The 16860-nt window shown below is 38.9% G+C and overlaps 1 protein-coding gene across 1 annotated transcript in view; it reads left to right on the plus strand.

The window, feature by feature from the left end:
• LOC139148149 (hydrocephalus-inducing protein homolog) overlaps positions 1–16860 on the plus strand; it is a 74922-nt gene that overhangs the window by 23433 nt on the left and 34629 nt on the right. Inside the window, 17 exon segments of the mRNA XM_070719459.1 lie at positions 1175–1297; positions 1455–1625; positions 2172–2381; positions 2773–2994; positions 3249–3497; positions 4260–4274; positions 6255–6463; positions 7116–7389; positions 7872–8066; positions 8802–8822; positions 10444–10590; positions 11103–11342; positions 11651–11837; positions 12482–12718; positions 13292–13453; positions 14398–14649; positions 16474–16814. Of these exon segments, the coding sequence (XP_070575560.1) occupies positions 1175–1297; positions 1455–1625; positions 2172–2381; positions 2773–2994; positions 3249–3497; positions 4260–4274; positions 6255–6463; positions 7116–7389; positions 7872–8066; positions 8802–8822; positions 10444–10590; positions 11103–11342; positions 11651–11837; positions 12482–12718; positions 13292–13453; positions 14398–14649; positions 16474–16814 (3255 nt within the window).

Consider the following 16860-nt stretch of genomic DNA (forward strand, 5'->3'; position numbering starts at 1 on the left):
ATGGTGTTGAAAAAAAATCGTGCATAAAATTAGCATAAATTAAGCGTCCATGGCAGATGGGTCCCCTTGATTTACAGCTGTCTTGTGTTGCCGAACCGGTGGCTCATACTCGGATAGTGTAATAAAGGCAAGTGAATGACCTTTGGTAACTTTACTGGCATGTTTTGTGAACTGTTTTGTGGTCAAATTTTATTTTCTCATGATCAAAAACGGAACCTGTACAAGCTTATATGCACCCACCATGGTCATTCAGCAGCCACAGTACAGTATAGGCAGTTCATTATGTCAATATGATGCAGGTGGTGTGTTGTAGTCAGGCATCGGTAAGGGTACGTGGGTATTGAATGAAAACTACGTATTTGAGACATGCTATCTCAATCTCTCAACTATTTTACTTGTACACAAACACCGTTGCTTCAAAATTGTTGCATTCAGGTAATTGACTATGGCGGTGTTACCACACTGACAAAACTTCGGCCGTGTTCAAACATCACACAAACGTGCCGAACATGGGACATTGTTTGTACTTTTGTTACTATCAATGACAAAATGCACAATGGTAGTAGTGTTAAAAAGGAACTTTTTATTGGGTATTTTTTCTGTAAGAAAGACACCTGTCAATCATTAGCACAAGTCAATGACGCGACTCAAGCCAGCTGGTGTGAATTCAGCATGCATTGTTTCATGATGGGCTCAGAGAAGGGGTGCGGCTTCTATTATGGTACAATTCAAAAACCCAAAATGGGCAAACAATGAGCCAAGACAATGTTTCAAAGTCAGGGTGCGGCTTCAATTAGAGGTGCGGCCTCACGGTACTCATAGTTTACCTGAGTTAAGCTGCTTATTTTACCATCCATCTTGAAGAAAAGCCAATTTTTTTCCCACAACATTTAGCAATGTTTATTGAACAAGTGTATCATGATGTCAACTTGTGTACTTCTAGTATATTTCATGTGGTTGGATTAAATACATTGACAGAGAGAGGAAAAAATAAACAACTTTTATCCGTGATGTACAAAATGTATTCTTACAGTAGATGTGTTGTATACCAAGGCAGACATGAACATACTCTCTGAAAACCACTGTGACTTACATTAAACCAGGAACCAAACCAAGATAAGATTGCTGGGAAAAAATTCTGATGAATAATTCCATTTATATTGTTTCTACACAGGAGATGGAAGAAGAGAAAGATAAGGAGCTGCTTATTGAGGTAGAAGAAATTAAAGATGACCAGGCAGCAGATCACGAAGAGAAACAAGATGAAACGAAAGATGAAGCAGAGGAAGAAGAAAAGGTTTGTCCTTTATATCATCCAAATAATGATATGTAAATGATATGCATCGATGGTCCTGTATTGAAGATGCATTGCCAGTGTTTTTTACTAGCATTTTATTTTCCAGTTGTGGATTTCAGAGATAACAACTGTTCATGGTTTCTTTTCATTTTTGTAGGATGAGTCTGAGAGAGAGAAAGGCCGTAGCACACCAGTAGTTACCATAGAGGAGGCAGTTCGCCCTCCAAGTTCATCGGCATCATTCACTGGCGCCGGTGATGGTCCTGGCAAATCCAAGTTGCCGTGGTTGCATAGTATTACAGAGCCAACCACGTGTGGCATTGAAGAGGTCAGTCACTTCTACCGTAATCTTCATATATTTTCAACCGTATGATCACCAAATTTTGGTGGTACAATCCTGTTGTATTCTAGGAAAAGTTTGCGCCAAGTGTGGGCACATGGTTGTGATAAGTCGGTTATAGCTAACCCTTTTACTTGCATTTGTATAAACATGGTGTTTGAACTCAATTGAAAACACCATGGATATACTGAAGTCCGTTTATGATATGGCTGCACTGGACAGCAACACAGAAGCTGATACAACCCTCAATATTTCTTACACACTCAATGTTGCAGAGTTCAAATGGAATGTGAATTTATTTTCAAACACTCATACGTGGTTCATCCTCACCATGTGAAGATATTGTTTCATCTGTTTCCGCTGTCTCAGCTCAGTATATTTGCTTAAACTCAACTTGAGAGTAATACGATATACTCAGTTACAGTGACGGAGAATGCAAAATCTTTCAAATATTCTGAGTTGTTCCAATGGGCTGATGAAGAAAGCTTAACCAAGAGCCAAATAGTAATAAATTATGATGTTTTCTGTTCCTAGGTATTTGATATCCTGCCTCTGTACGGCATGCTGATGCCAGGAGAAACTGAACGCATCACTTTCACGTTCTATGGCCATGCTGACATTGGAAGTGAAGCCAAGGCCATTTGTGACGTAGTCGGTGGACCCAGATATGAACTGGATCTCAAGGGAGAGGCTTCCCTTGTACAGTATGACTTTGATAACAAGGATATTGACTATGGTAGAAGGGTAAGTTATCTGTATCCAATATGTTTCAGCTTATGACATCAAATATCTGTAGAGGGAAAGACGTAGTGATTGTAATAAACACCATTCTGCTTCTGTATTCCTATATTAATGAGACTGTTTTCTGTGACTTTGGAAATCCTGTGAAATTATGAAATGCTTTGAGATTATTTCTTATATTTTATGATCACTTCATGAATCTGTAATAATGTTTTGTTCATTTCATGAGCTGGAAATGAATCATTAGATGAAAGAAAAATGTGATTTTTTTAGGCCCAATATACGCCATGAGCTACAAATTTTGTGAATAAAAACTTATGGAGTAGCATTTTTTGCATATGTTTGGATATTTTCTAAAAGTGAGCGGGCCTGATACTTTTTCTCTTCCGTGCAGATGTATGACCAGGTTGCAGAGGCCACAGTTGTACTGCAGAACACTGGCAAAGTGGGCTTTGACTTTGTAGCCCTGAACATGGATCCTTCAACACAGGACAAACCTGTACCTGGTATGCCAGTCATGATACCGCACAGCGGTCACATTGAAGCACTCAGCGAACAGAAACTCCTCATCAAATTCCTGCCTGGTGTCCCTGAGAAATTTCACAAGAGTTTTGAGGTAAGTGTAGCTGTGTAACATGAACAAACGATTTGCTGTCATTTCATCATATTGTCTCAAAATGTCCTTTTCAAGAAAGACCTCAAAACTGATAATGTTTGCCTTGTTAAGAATTAGACTTATATGAACTACAATGACTGTCAAGAATGATTTTTAACAAGTTGTATTCCTGTTATTTATTTTCCAAGGTTTTGAATCTGAAAGTTATGTGTTTCACGTGTACTTAAATATTTTCACAATATTTTTTTTGACAGATCCAAGTGGCCCACTTTGAACCAGACGTCATCAACATACGTGGGGAAGGAGTGTTCCCGAGAGTGTCCTTGGACCTACCAAGGTTTTCCGATGAGGAGGGACGCTATGCATCCCTGATGAAAGAGGCCAAGGAGGTGCTCGGCAAAGACACCAAGAAACCAGAGAAGGAGGACAGACCAGTAAGTGCTATCGGCTCACCTCATCCGAAAGAAACTGGTGAGGATGTCAAGTCTATCGCTTCCGTACAGGTTAGTAGACAACTTCTGACAAACTTGTTTTTTTTGGGAAATAAAAAACATGAAAATGTGCACTTTGCAGTAAAAGATGTGCAGTTTCATTGACCAACCAGCATGATAAATGTGCTTCCTGTTTTGCCTGTGATAATGTGCATTTTTTGGTCAGTTTTTAACTCAGTAATGAACAAATACTTAGGGTGTACAATTGTTTACATATTTTAATGCAGAAATGCAAATGATAAATCTACAAAATAATGTAGCCAGAATGACCAAAGCAGTTTGAAAGAGTCTGATATGAAAATGTACATTTTACAGGGAAATGATACATTTTTTGTTCAATTCCCCAACTCATAATGTGCCTCCTTTTTGTAGTCAATACCAATATTCATTTTTTTGTCAGCTTCAAGATTAGCATTCAGAAATTAAATATCTGTCCTAGACTCAGAAGTGTAATATACAATTGCAGTAATATGCTGTTGATGTATGCAAAGACATTTATACCTAGGCCCAGGCTAAGATAAACATGTTTACTTATCACAACAGCAAATCAGAAAATGTTCATTTATAGGCTACAAACGCAAGCAATGACTCCAGAGCTTGTCACCAGCTTATGTGCATATCATACATGTACTTTACCACTTCTGTAACATTGCAACTTTTTTCGTATTTTGACTGCATGCTCCTATACTCTACTTCTCTTCGCAATGCATGAAAATTTCACTCTTCTTTTTTCCCTCCTTACTTTTTGTTTGGTATTGCAAAAAAAATGTTCAGTTTCCATTCATGAAGGTGAGTTATGCTAACAGCTGCATGCAGTGCCTGTCTCTCCTGTAAAACTCTTGCTCACTTATCCTGTAAGCTCTATCATACGTGTATTTTTAAGCTGTGTCATCAATATTGTCTTCAAAGACGGAAATGCAATCTCTGGGCTCTGTTTGGTTATTCCTGTTTTATGATAGAGATGTCATTGATATATTGTTGTCGTGCCAAATTCAGTATGTTGAGTTCTGTGTCTTTTTTAAGGGGTGCCACTTCCATCAACAAGGTGTCTGTATGTGTGTAGGGATCATATGAAGTAATTTCAAATTTACCTTTTCGGTACCACTGCACATCAACAAGTACCCTGACATTCATACTGAAGTATACAGTGATCATGTCGTGTCAACACAGGAAATTTTTTGTGGCTTGTAGCTCAAAGAGTAATTTTATCACCGTCAGATTTGTGTGGTTGTCTTACAGATCCTATCAAATTACTTGAACAGGTCATTTGATAATGATGCAGATGTTTATGTTTATGTTGAAGTTCAGCCTAGTATGCAAGTCATAGAATACCCATGTTTTGAGGCCGACAGAACAGTCAGTTGTGTCCAATAGTCATGTTTGCATCCATACTGTACTGCAATAATATCATCATACTTGGTCACTGCAAATTTGGCATACACCTATGTTTGGTATAGGAGCAGTGTCTGCTCAGTAGTGGTGGTCGCGCTCTTGTCTTTGCATGGTCAGGCAAGTGAAAATCAGCGATTGGCTTCTGTAGATATTTGTGACTGAATTCCCTTGAAGTAACCTCAGAAAACCATTGTCTACACCATAATTGCACACAGGAAATCTGTCAAATAACCATGAGTCAGTGCTTTGACAACCATAAATTTTACGCTGTGATCACCATAAATACTGCTCTGCTACCATAAATTTGTTGCTCTGGTATGACTTTTTGTGAATTCAAAACAAAAGAGTCATATAGACTCTGAGCTTTGTACTGTGCATTTAGTTTTCAGACCACTTGGACTGCAGTTCCATTGACCAATGTCAAGTTTACCATGCTAAGGTTTACAGCACAACATAGATGACCTCTATCATGAATCAGCCAAATAACCAAACAACGTCAGAAATTGCGACTTTCCTTTTTGACTTATTTATCTTATTACCCTTGTCAGCATTGTCCAAACACACTGTGGTGTAGCTCATAATGTGTCTCCTGATACAATGTATATTATAAAAAAATTAACTTGTCCATTCATTTCCTGTAATATAAATAATGATGTTTTGATTAAAAGTGAATCGTCCAGGCAAGATACCATGGTTTTACTGGGATGTACTCTTTGAAAGGGTGAATATTTTAAACAGACAAAGAGGGTCTGAAGGTTTTTTTAGTTTCAAGGATTCAAACTTCATTCTTTCCTCTACTAAAATCCCTTCCACTAAGAAATCAGCTCACAGAAACTTTTCGGAGAAGATTTCCTGATTAACTTATAGTCTGAATCCTTGGATCTTACTGTAAAAACTATTATATGGGTATCCTTAGATAAAAAGAATTAGTGGTGCTGGTCAAAAATATTTTAAAATGTTTTATATAAAAACAAAAATTATAACAGATAAGCAAGATTATACTATTTTTGATGTCTCAGTTTTAGTACTGACATGTCAAAAACTCTGTATATTTAATATTACATGTAATATGTATGGGAAAATGTTGATGAAAATAAGTTCTTGGCATTTGATATCCATAAGTTACAATGCCGTTACAATGTGTAAGGAACTGGATGTACAGTTACTATTATAAATACATTTATTAGTAGTACTGGTGTAAATAAAAAGGGAATCTAATTGTATATTAGATAGAACCTTAGACTCGTAATATAATCATGGTGCTAGTACTACCTGTGTGAGCAGGCTAGTACACAGTATATTGGGTCATCCAAAATGGTATATTCCAAGCACTGCAATAACCGTCAGTCTTTCTTTTATTTTCCACCTACATATTAGAATGAATTTCCATCGGAGTTGGAACTGCAAATGGAAGTGGAGCGTGTCATCGTGAAGGAGTTTGCGACCGAGTACCAGCATGAGTTGATAATGAGCCGAGCTGACTCCATAGCAGCCGCAGCACTCAATGAACAGAGTGAACAAACACCGCGTACATTTACCGGACACACAGGACAGACATCCAAAGCAAGAAAAGCCAAGAAACCAAAGTGAGTACATGTTTGTATTGGTGTCTCTGTATATCAAACTTTTTTTCCTGAAATAACTTTACCATTATCCTTCATCATAAATCTTTGCTTTGAATGCGAAACAAGAAATACATTCATGCATACGTTAATGAAAATATTGTATATTCCAAAAGTTCATAAACTTTGTGGAAATAGTTACATTAATTATGAAGAAATCAAGAGACAGTAGCAATTGCACACTACATGGTACAGTAGAACATATAGTTCAAGTTCAAATTGATTGCCAAAGCAGGGAAGTCGTACAAGAGAACATGTAGGTCAGGTTCAAGTTGATTACCAAAGCAGGGAGGTCTTTTCTAGAAATGAAAGCAACACATGCTGACAATGTATGTTCTACCAAACTAGGACATGGATGTATATGAAATAAATCATGGGCGTGTACAGACCAAAGTGTGGTCAAGATGGCTGCATACAGCATTGTATGACAGTATTGGAGCAGCTCAACTTCATGGGTCACAGTCTTAACATAAGATGACTGGTACTTCAATACTTGCTCCCTCAATGAACATTTAGGCAGCTACTGTGTCAATGTGTTTCATCAGACTTCAAATTTTCAAGTCATGCTCAATTTTCATTGTCCTCTAATTTTTACCTGGCATATGATTGCTTTCAGAGCTCACCTGCCAGACTATAGCCTTGACTTTGGCTATGTGGTCCTGGGGACAGTGCGTACACACATAGTCCGTGCCATCAACACAGGCTACTTCCCAGTTTCCTTCTCCGTGGATCGCCACAGCTTGATGGGGACCGGCTTCAATGTGGAGCTGGATCGTGTGAAGAACCTACCCGGATTCCCAGACCATGAGACAGTGGACTTTGTGGTCAGCTTTGATCCACGCGGAGCAAATCTCAACCTTGGAGACATTGAAACTCTGGTACCTGTGAATGTAAGTACATGAATTCTGTCTCTGAATAAGTATTTAAGAAATTTCTGTCGAGGCTAAAACTCAGTTCTGTTGTACAAAATTAATTGTCAGCAAACTTTAATGTGTTATTTTGTTAGCAGGCTTCCGGTTGTTTTATATTGATTTCGAGGTACTTGTAGTATAAGTTAAAAATAGCAGATTATGGTCAATACAAATACTGAAAAGGTATTAAATTTGTTATGCTCTTTTATGGGAGCCAGTATATTCCTTTCTGAGGAGAATTGGAATACCCAATACATTTTGTTGTTCTTTGCCATTGATGTTCTCAGCAAAGCATAGACTCTATTGCTGTTGCTATAGCCTCAGAAAAAACTGTTGATGCAGCATTATTCAACATTTTACAGTACTTACCGGTAGAGTTTGGTATAGTATTACTCACCTACGTAAATTATAAGATAATTGTCTATAAAAATTGTAAACATCATGCTTTTGCCATTGCATAGATTATCAATGGACCATGTGTTCACTTGAGACTCCGAGCCAACGTGACAATGCCAGACATGGAGATCTCCACCGATTCCCTCGACTTTGGACAAGTTCAGTGCGGTCAGTGCAGGGTCATCACTGTACAGCTGCACAACCACAAACAGGTCAGATGTGAGTGGTCATCGCTGCCCACGGAGAAGGAGAAGAAGAAGGTAAGATGGAAATACATGTGTGCCGGCTGTTGCAGTGAAACATCATGGAATTTCAATGACACTAAATGTATGATCTTTCCAGTGTATTTGTTCTGCTGTATGTCAGAGTTCATGCTTGTTCAAATGTTGATGTTTAGTGTTGCCAATGTTCAATGATAGCTTTACTCTTTTTCAGTATTCGTCAAACTTTCATACAGCTGATTTCAAGAAGTCGATTCTCAGTTCCCAGCAATAGACTTCCAAGCAAACTTGTTGTACAGCATACCTACAAGTGTATCTTACTTCATGTTTTGTTTATGATGTAAAATGTACAAATGTTATCGTGGATACATCTAATACTGAAAATGTTTGCCACAGTATTTGAATGTTATCGTGTACGTCCAGTCATTCTGTTCTGAGATAGGCCAATGAACCTGATACGCACACTCCCACTTACCACATGGTTATACAAAATGTACAGATGATTTTTTTTGACATCTTTTGGTATCAAGCAATACTTTTCTTTAATGCTGACACAATAATTATGTCATACCTTCTTCCATCATACTACATTTTTATACTTTGACACCCATGAAACATACCTACATTGTCCTTATTGTATTTGCCAATGGCACAAACTTCATTACCACATTCACAGTCACACCAAGTGTTCAACCATTTATGTTGTGTGTCATCATTTAAATACATATTGTGTGTGTTTAATCGTAAAACTTTTTTCTAATGCTAACTTAAAAGGCAGAGGCAGCCTCCAAGAAGGTACAAAAAGATGTAATTAAAATTTTTATATTTTTGCATGTATTTCAAAAAGAGGTATACTCTCCTCAGTATACTCTCTCCTTTAGCCATTCTTTAATTATAAATCATTATCATTATTAATAATTATTAATTATACTTAGAGTGTAATTTTTCTTGAAATTTTTCCCATTGTTTCATGCCTCTTTCTCAGTAACGGAATACTACAGGCACTTGTCACTGCTGACGTGTTTTGTTATTGTGAAAATAGGAATGAAAGAGTCTTTCCTCATAATTCTTGCATGTGCATCATGTTCCATTACTTTCTCTGAGTCAATATCGGAGTGTTATTATAAGTAGATTCATGTCGTCATTTTTTTAACGTAAAGACAACATTCCCATGGTAATATGCATGATTAAGGTAGTATGCACCTCGAAAGTGAAAGACTTAAACTTTTGCACAAACCTTCCTCAATGAAAGTTTCAACCATTTTCTTTCAAAATAAAAATAAAAATTTGCGGGTCACTGTGCAAATTTTGGTTCTAAAGAAACATATTATTTATCATTTACTGATATTTGAAATTCAAGATAGCTGCCATCTCTGTGTTAACTCTATTTGAAAATATGAAATTTTGGTGGAAATTTTTCTTACTCCAAGAGCTTGAAAATGAGCCCTTGCAAGTGGAAGATCAGAAAACAGGTTTAAAAATTTGAGAGTTCAAATATCTGTGTCTGAGGCGCATTCTACCTTAACAAGAAAGAACTAATATTCTAAGTTTAGTGATAATAATTCACTAAAGAAACTAATGAGAATATTTCATAAACAAGGGACTAGTATTTGTGATCCTTTTACTAGTTTCATAGTTGGTGTAACACCTGTTAAAAATGTATGCATCATATTGATGGTTGTGGCCATGTTAACAAACCCATTGCCTGTTTATCCTACCATGAACACGTACATGTACACTTGACATTGATGTGACATAGTTCCAGCCATCTTTCATATCCCTGTAACACACCTAACACACACAGGCACATTCATCCACACATGAAAGATTCACTCATACTGATTCAGTACCATTGACACAGTACCAGCAGAGCCGTGATTTCACGTAGCATACTGGCAGCTTTTCTAGCCGGAGTGATTGTTTGTCAAGTGTCAACAGCTTTGCAAATGTAGGGATGTTTTTAAGTCTCTTTTTAAAATTGAGAAGTACATTTGGCAAAATACTTGTCATGCAGTGAACTCACTGCTGTTGACAAAAACAGCTTCATTTACCATATAACTAACAAGCTTACTGTAAAAAAACCAAAAAAACCCCAAACAAAAAATACCCTGAGGGTTACAAACATCCAAAAAGAAAGACGGACTGGTACAACAACTTTGACATTTGACTATAATTACTTTGGTAACATTCCAGAACATAGGCAAAAATTTCTGCGCGATATTCTCAACTTTGCTGAATGTCTGTAAGAGGTAGAGAACCCATCACATCAGAGAGGTGGTTCAGATCACCACTTCATGTTAACCCCCTATCTGATGTGTGTATACCTTCTCAATCTCCAATGCATGCCTTGCAAATCTCAAATTCTGAACAATTTTATACAGAAAACCAACAGCTTCTTTTTCTCTGCTTTCTGTAGAAGGACAAACACGTACCAATGCACTTGAGGCGCAAGATGAAACCAGACAAACCAAGGTCACGTAACTTTGAAATGATGCCGCCAACTGGTATGCTGCTGCCAGGACAGAGGATCAACGTCCAGGTCAAGTTCATGCCAACTGAAGAGGTTAGTCTGAACATATTGAAAGTCAAGTTCACACCAGATACATGCTGATTCTTTCAGAAAATCTGCCCCATTGGCAATCATTGAAATTCATGCAATGTTCTGTTTTTTCTCAGGTGTCCATATTGATCATTTCCTTTTCTGAACTTCTGCAAATCTTATGTATCATCTTGTGTCACGGTCCGTTTTTCTCTCTCTTGGTCTCAGTCTCATGCTGTGTTGGTCGTATGCTCACTGTCTTGATCTCACTGAAAGTCTGTCATCTTGTCTATTCTTCTTTGCCATTTGTTGAAGAATGAGTTCGTGATTTTTTGATATGCAGTGCCTTTCCCTAACACGACAGTGTAACCCAAAATAAACTGCAGTAATGTCTTCTGTCCGATTTTCCTGTGTATAGAAAATCTCCACATGACAATTCGTCATCCAATTGGTTACTGTCAATGTCTGCTACCCATGAAATCACCTTCCTGAGCAATAAAATCTGAGCTGTCTCTCAAATATTTTCGCAATTTCAGAAAATCTATGCTGACAGAATTGCCATCAGGCTGGCACAGAGCAGCCAGAGAATTCTGTTGATGGTCAATGGCCAAGGCTTGGAACCCACGCTGGATTTCTCTTCATCACTGGTGGAGTTTGGTCCCATACTACCTCACAGCCAAGGAGACGAGGTGGAAGTAATTGTTAAGAATCCCTCTGAGTATCCGGTCGAGTTCTATTCCCTGGAATACGACAAACAATATCTTGAGGAAGAAAAGGTGAGCCTGATGTAAAGTAATGCCGTCTCGTGTTTAGAATTCCATGGTTGAGATTATTGGCTGTTGAACGTTTTATTAAAATTATATTACCTAAATTTCATGATGTGAAATTTGCATATGTATTATGCATAGTCTACTCATTTGCATATTTAATGAATATAGTTCCCCAAATTTGCATATCATATACGAAATATATCATGACTTCCATGGAAACAAAGGATAATTGTAAATAGTGTAACATGTGCAGTCTGAGGGTAAACTTTCAGATGACAAACATTTTGATGGTCATATGATTGTTCCTTCCATAGATTTTGCGTATGATGAAGGGTTATGATGAAAACAACACAATTCTGTTGCCCCCACGGCCACCGGCTGAGAAGTTGCCCCATGAGTTGACAGAGTACTACGCTGAACAGCAGAAGAAGCAAGAGGAGGAGGAACGCATCAAGGCTGAGGCTCAGGCAGCTGCCTTGGCAGCACAACAAGCTGCTGAAGGTATCTACTGTTATCCAACATACTTAGACAGCAGATTTGAAAAAATTCATTTGTGCAAAATGTTGCAAAAAAGTTTTACTCACTCACTCATGGCTCAGCCAGGGAAAAATTTAAACAGTTGTTTTTCCCAGTTGAAAACTTCATTGCACAGTTACATAGAAAAGAGGTGATGAGCTATTTTTCCATACCCATCATTTTCCTGAACTATAAGAGGTTTTCTCATGCTAGTCCCTCATTTCAGAGATGTGTATTTGTAATACACTAGTGTACTTTTATATTCACCAATAATGGGTGCTACAGTGACAGTCATAGACTTTCATATTATGTGGAAACTGGCAGAACAATTTCATTTGTTGTAAACATTGTATTTTCTCTGTCTTATAAGTTACAGTACAATGTGAAAACAGAGATGTATGTTCAAAATTAGGTACATTTTCATATCATTGGAAGCATTCAAATTTCAGTAGGATCACAGTTCCAACAACTTGTCCTTTTTTGTTCCCAACGATAAACCAGTTATATTACCATAGACAACAGTACCAGGGATATGTTCAGGTTTTCAATATTCTACTAACTCAGTGAATTTGGAAGTAAAATTACATTTGTCGATTTTAAATGTGCCTTTTGCCTCACCTATCAAATAGTTGGTGAAGAGGGAGCAGAGAACGGGCAGCCATCGTCCGATGAGCAAGGCGCTGCCACCATTGTGACCACAGGGCCGTCCCGTCCTCCCAGCAGCACCCATGAGAGTGAGAAAGACAGAAAGAGCGACAGAGTTGAAAAGTCAGTAGTCGACAAGCCAATGGAGAAGACGCCCAAGGAAGGCGAGGCTGATGAAATTGACAAGGCAGAAGGCAAAGAAGAGGATGAAGAAGGACAAGGTAAGTGCAGATGAGCAGAATTTTCAAGTTGTCTCATTTCAGGGATGTCTCATTTTCAGTTAATACAGGGGTTATAGTCAATGAAATGTACGGTTTATGAGGCTAGATTGGTTATGTCCATGACAATTCATCAAGTTTATGCACAGTGATCTGTCTAACAGCTGTACGGATATGGAAACTGCTTTCTGAACAATCTGACAAGAACACTGATTTGTTCACAGTATGTTGAGTAACCCCATGTTAATCTTCAAAATACCTGTCGTCACCATAAACCAAATTCTCTGAAAAGTCTAGTGTGGTGTACACTGCACATTCTGAACACAGTCTGAGTAGATGACATATATTAAATGAATAGAGTGGTCACGTCTGCCTTAACGTTTTTTTCCTGCAGTTTGTACAGAATGGTACATACAATATTTAATAGTTACAAACACCTACTGTAAAAATTAACCTGTTCAACCTCATTTCCTAGTAAATAGGCCTTCATTCATCATTGTTGACATGTTGTTAGGGCCAAGCCATTGTGGTGAGCAGATTAAATTTTTCATGCTCTATTTTTTTTATTGTTTTCAGACAAGAAAGACAGTGCCAGCAGTATCGGGGTTGGTGAGCTGGAAATCACACCGGTGTCTGCTGCCATTGCACGTCATCTTGGTATCGACCTGTCACCAGAGGGGAAAGCCGCTCGCAATAGACGCGGCGTAGCCATCGTAGTGCATGGCGCCCCCCTCTCTGGTAAGTCTCTGTCTCTTCCGTCTTCAAAGTAGTTCACTAAGATTGACAACAAAAGAGAGAAAATCTGTAGTGTCATTGTAGTCAGTATGTTGTGCTTGCAAAGATTCAGCGCTTGAAATTAGCAGTAGTCCCGTGTCCACAGACTACCAACTTTTCTCTGGGGCTACCAAAATCTATGAAATGGTGGCCAACACGAACTACCAAAGCCTGGGACCTGAAATTCCGTCTGTACTTGGAATGCCATGTCCAGTCTATCACTATCAAAATTAGCATACAACTCTGACAGTGAAACCGGTTGTCAATAGGTCACCAAACTTTTGAGTATCACTATCGTCCATTATACCTGTTTCCTTGGGTATTAAAGGTGTGCAATATTCACATCAAATAAACTAGAAAATTCACTTTATTGGTTGAAAAATAGCTTTTTCTTGTCTGGTTAACGAAAAAAGATATCCCTGGACTAAAATATGCATGGGCTACCAGCCATTGTCACTGGGCTACCAACTTCAGAAAATGGTAGCCCAAGTGGACTACCAGGGAAAAAAGTTAATTTCAAGCCCTGAGGTTGGTGTACAAGGAAAACAGTATCGAGAGTACTGAGCTGTTACTGCTTTGTTGTTGTAGGGCTCAATTCTTTTTGGTGTTGACTTTTCTAAAATTTCTATAGGTGCAAGAGGCCTTCAACTAATGTAGTTATTAATTCAAGTTTGCCTGCAGTATGCTACTGTTCACCCCTTGCAGGACAAGCAGAATGCCAAGACTGAAGAACTCTTGGCCCAAACTGAACAATGCCACAAATCAACATAATACTATGGAGTCCTCTTATTCACAAAGCTATGGAAGGGCCCTTTAAGAGAAGCCAATTGTTTTCTTGAAGGAGATTGGTCCCAGTGTTCTCAAGGTGTGCCAGCAGAAATTCAAACAAATCTGTTCTCTGTTCACAGGGAAAACCACAACTGCCGTTGCCCTGGCCAAGTACTATGAGGCAGCCTTATTAACAATGGATGGTGTGGTTCTAGAAGCCATTTCAAACGGCGCATCACCGGCAGGCCTGCGTGCCAGAGAGATGTGTTCCCAGGCGGCCAAGGCCCAGCTTCTCAAAGAAGGCGAAGGTAGCGATGCCGAAGCCAAAGCAGCCGCTGGTGGCCTCAGTGTGGAGGCTGTCACAGCCCACGCTGCACAAGGAGGCGGATCAGGTAAGCCTGCTGGCAAAACTTACCACTGGTGTGTTTTATTCAGCGTTGTTTATGTCGTGAACTTGATGAGACAATCTCCATTGTTTACGGACAATGAGGATTTCTTGTAGTGCTGCACTGGTTGTATTAATAACATAAAAACGAGTTGACAGGCAGGTCGCATATAACTGTATGTTGGTTTGAGATTGAGAATCATCAGGTTTCAACATTTTGTCATTTTTTTATCTCTGACAAGGGAAATTATATTGAAAGTTTGTACATCTCAAGAAAGGTAAATTATATGTACCCTTGTGAATGAGATGAGGCCACTTAGAAGCACCTTGCATGGAAAAGAGATAGAGAGGGTTTAGTTTAGTGTATAAGAGGTTTAAATAGAAAGACTCTGGTATTTAACCATTTCAATGCAAATTCATAGAGAAATGTACATCATTGATTTCAATATGACATTATGAACTTCAACTGACAAAAATTTGACCAGTTCAACGCAAATTCATGCAGAAGTATACATCAACATCATTGATTTCAATAGGTCATTACAAACTCAACTGACAAAATAAGACACTACCTTGCTACGACTTTATCTCTGTAATTTCTTTCTTGTCATCATAGACATGAACTCATCAAGTTGTGTCTCTTCGTGTTCCACTACAACTCCAGCAAATTTTTCATTCATCTGTTATCTATTGCCTGCCATCTCTCTTACATTTGGTGTCTTGTAAAGTTTTGAAAATTAACGTTCAATGTCTCAATTTACATGTGTTGTGTGTCTTGAAGTCGTCTCTTTCCACGAAGAACCCCGTCAAGCTGTGTCCAGACATTCAAAATCACGCTTGCAAGGTGGCTATATACACATTGTTCTCAGTTCTCAGCATGGCGGTTGATGTACAATGAGAACATCCTCTTTCCCATCCGGGTCGTCTTCCCGTCTGTCGGTCGTATGCCGTGACCTCCTGTGCATTCCTGCTTGCTCCGTTGTCATGTCATATTCTGCCTGTACACCTCCACATACTGTCCATGATGACACATCGCTACCACACAGAGAATGGATGCTGATTTCACAGAACCCTCAGCTCAGTCTCATTTCCATTCCACTGTGCGGAGTCTCAAAGGGGTAGAATGCCAATGGGGCTGCACAGTGACGTGAGGCAGCAACCATTCAAAAGAGAACAAAAAAAACACGTACAGACCTACAGAAAGAAAAAATATAGAAAAATTCACCAAAAGCTGCTGAAATTCGCCGACTTATATAAAAAAAAAGTAAATAAAAACTAAACAGACTGGCGTAATAACATTACTGGGTAGAACAAGGGTAACTTAGGGAGTGTGTTGGTATCTTTGCTTTTTTGCCAAATATGGTATTAACATGAGAGTAGCTTGTTTGCGTGATATGCTGTGCTGTGTCTTTGTTTGTACTAAACAATGGATGTACGGTCATCACTTAGGACTTTTACAAGCTGTCTAAATTATCACTAACATTACAAGTATTAACCCACAAAGTCTTTCTTTTTTTTACCAAGCAGCAGGGGTTGCTAAATCTTCATAGAAAAAATATTTTAAAAAATGGCTTGCTTATATTCCTGGCTGTCAGTCCGGCTAAAATAACTTCCTGTTGCATGAAAAAGCATCCTTTGGTGTAAAGCGCCATCTAAATGTTGCTTCTGGTGCTCATTTTACCTGAGTTTACTGTATGCCGTCGTAGAATTGCTGAGTCATGACCTGGCATCTATTAACCTGCTGCTTGCGCTTCACCCTTCCATATCTCTGATTTAGCCTTCTATGCACCCGTTTGTTTTTTTTCCCTTTCCCCGCACCCTCTTGCATCAGGCTCTATAAGTGCTGGGGTGGGCGGACACTCAGGCGCTCACTCCGTGATCAGCAACCGCAAAACCAGCACTATTTCAGGCCACAAGCCCGCACACAGTACCATTGGTAGTAAGGCAGGAGCCGACGATGACGGCGCCGGCGGCGGCAAGCCCGACAAGAAGGACAAAAAGGACAAGAAAGCAGACACAGACAATACCACACAGCTCAGCGGAAGCCCTCCCCCAGCTGCGCCAATTTCTCGGAGACTCAGTGTGAGCGCAAGTGTAGCTGGTGAAGAGGGCCTCATGAGCTGTATATTGCCTGAGGAACTTCTTGTTGAAATATTGGCCGAAAGATTGCAGGTAACGTCAGCTCTATACCAACCACATTTAAGACGTCTACTCACTG

The sequence above is a fragment of the Ptychodera flava genome, chromosome 13, assembly GCF_041260155.1.
Source record: "Ptychodera flava strain L36383 chromosome 13, AS_Pfla_20210202, whole genome shotgun sequence".
NCBI classification, from domain to species: domain Eukaryota; kingdom Metazoa; phylum Hemichordata; class Enteropneusta; family Ptychoderidae; genus Ptychodera; species Ptychodera flava.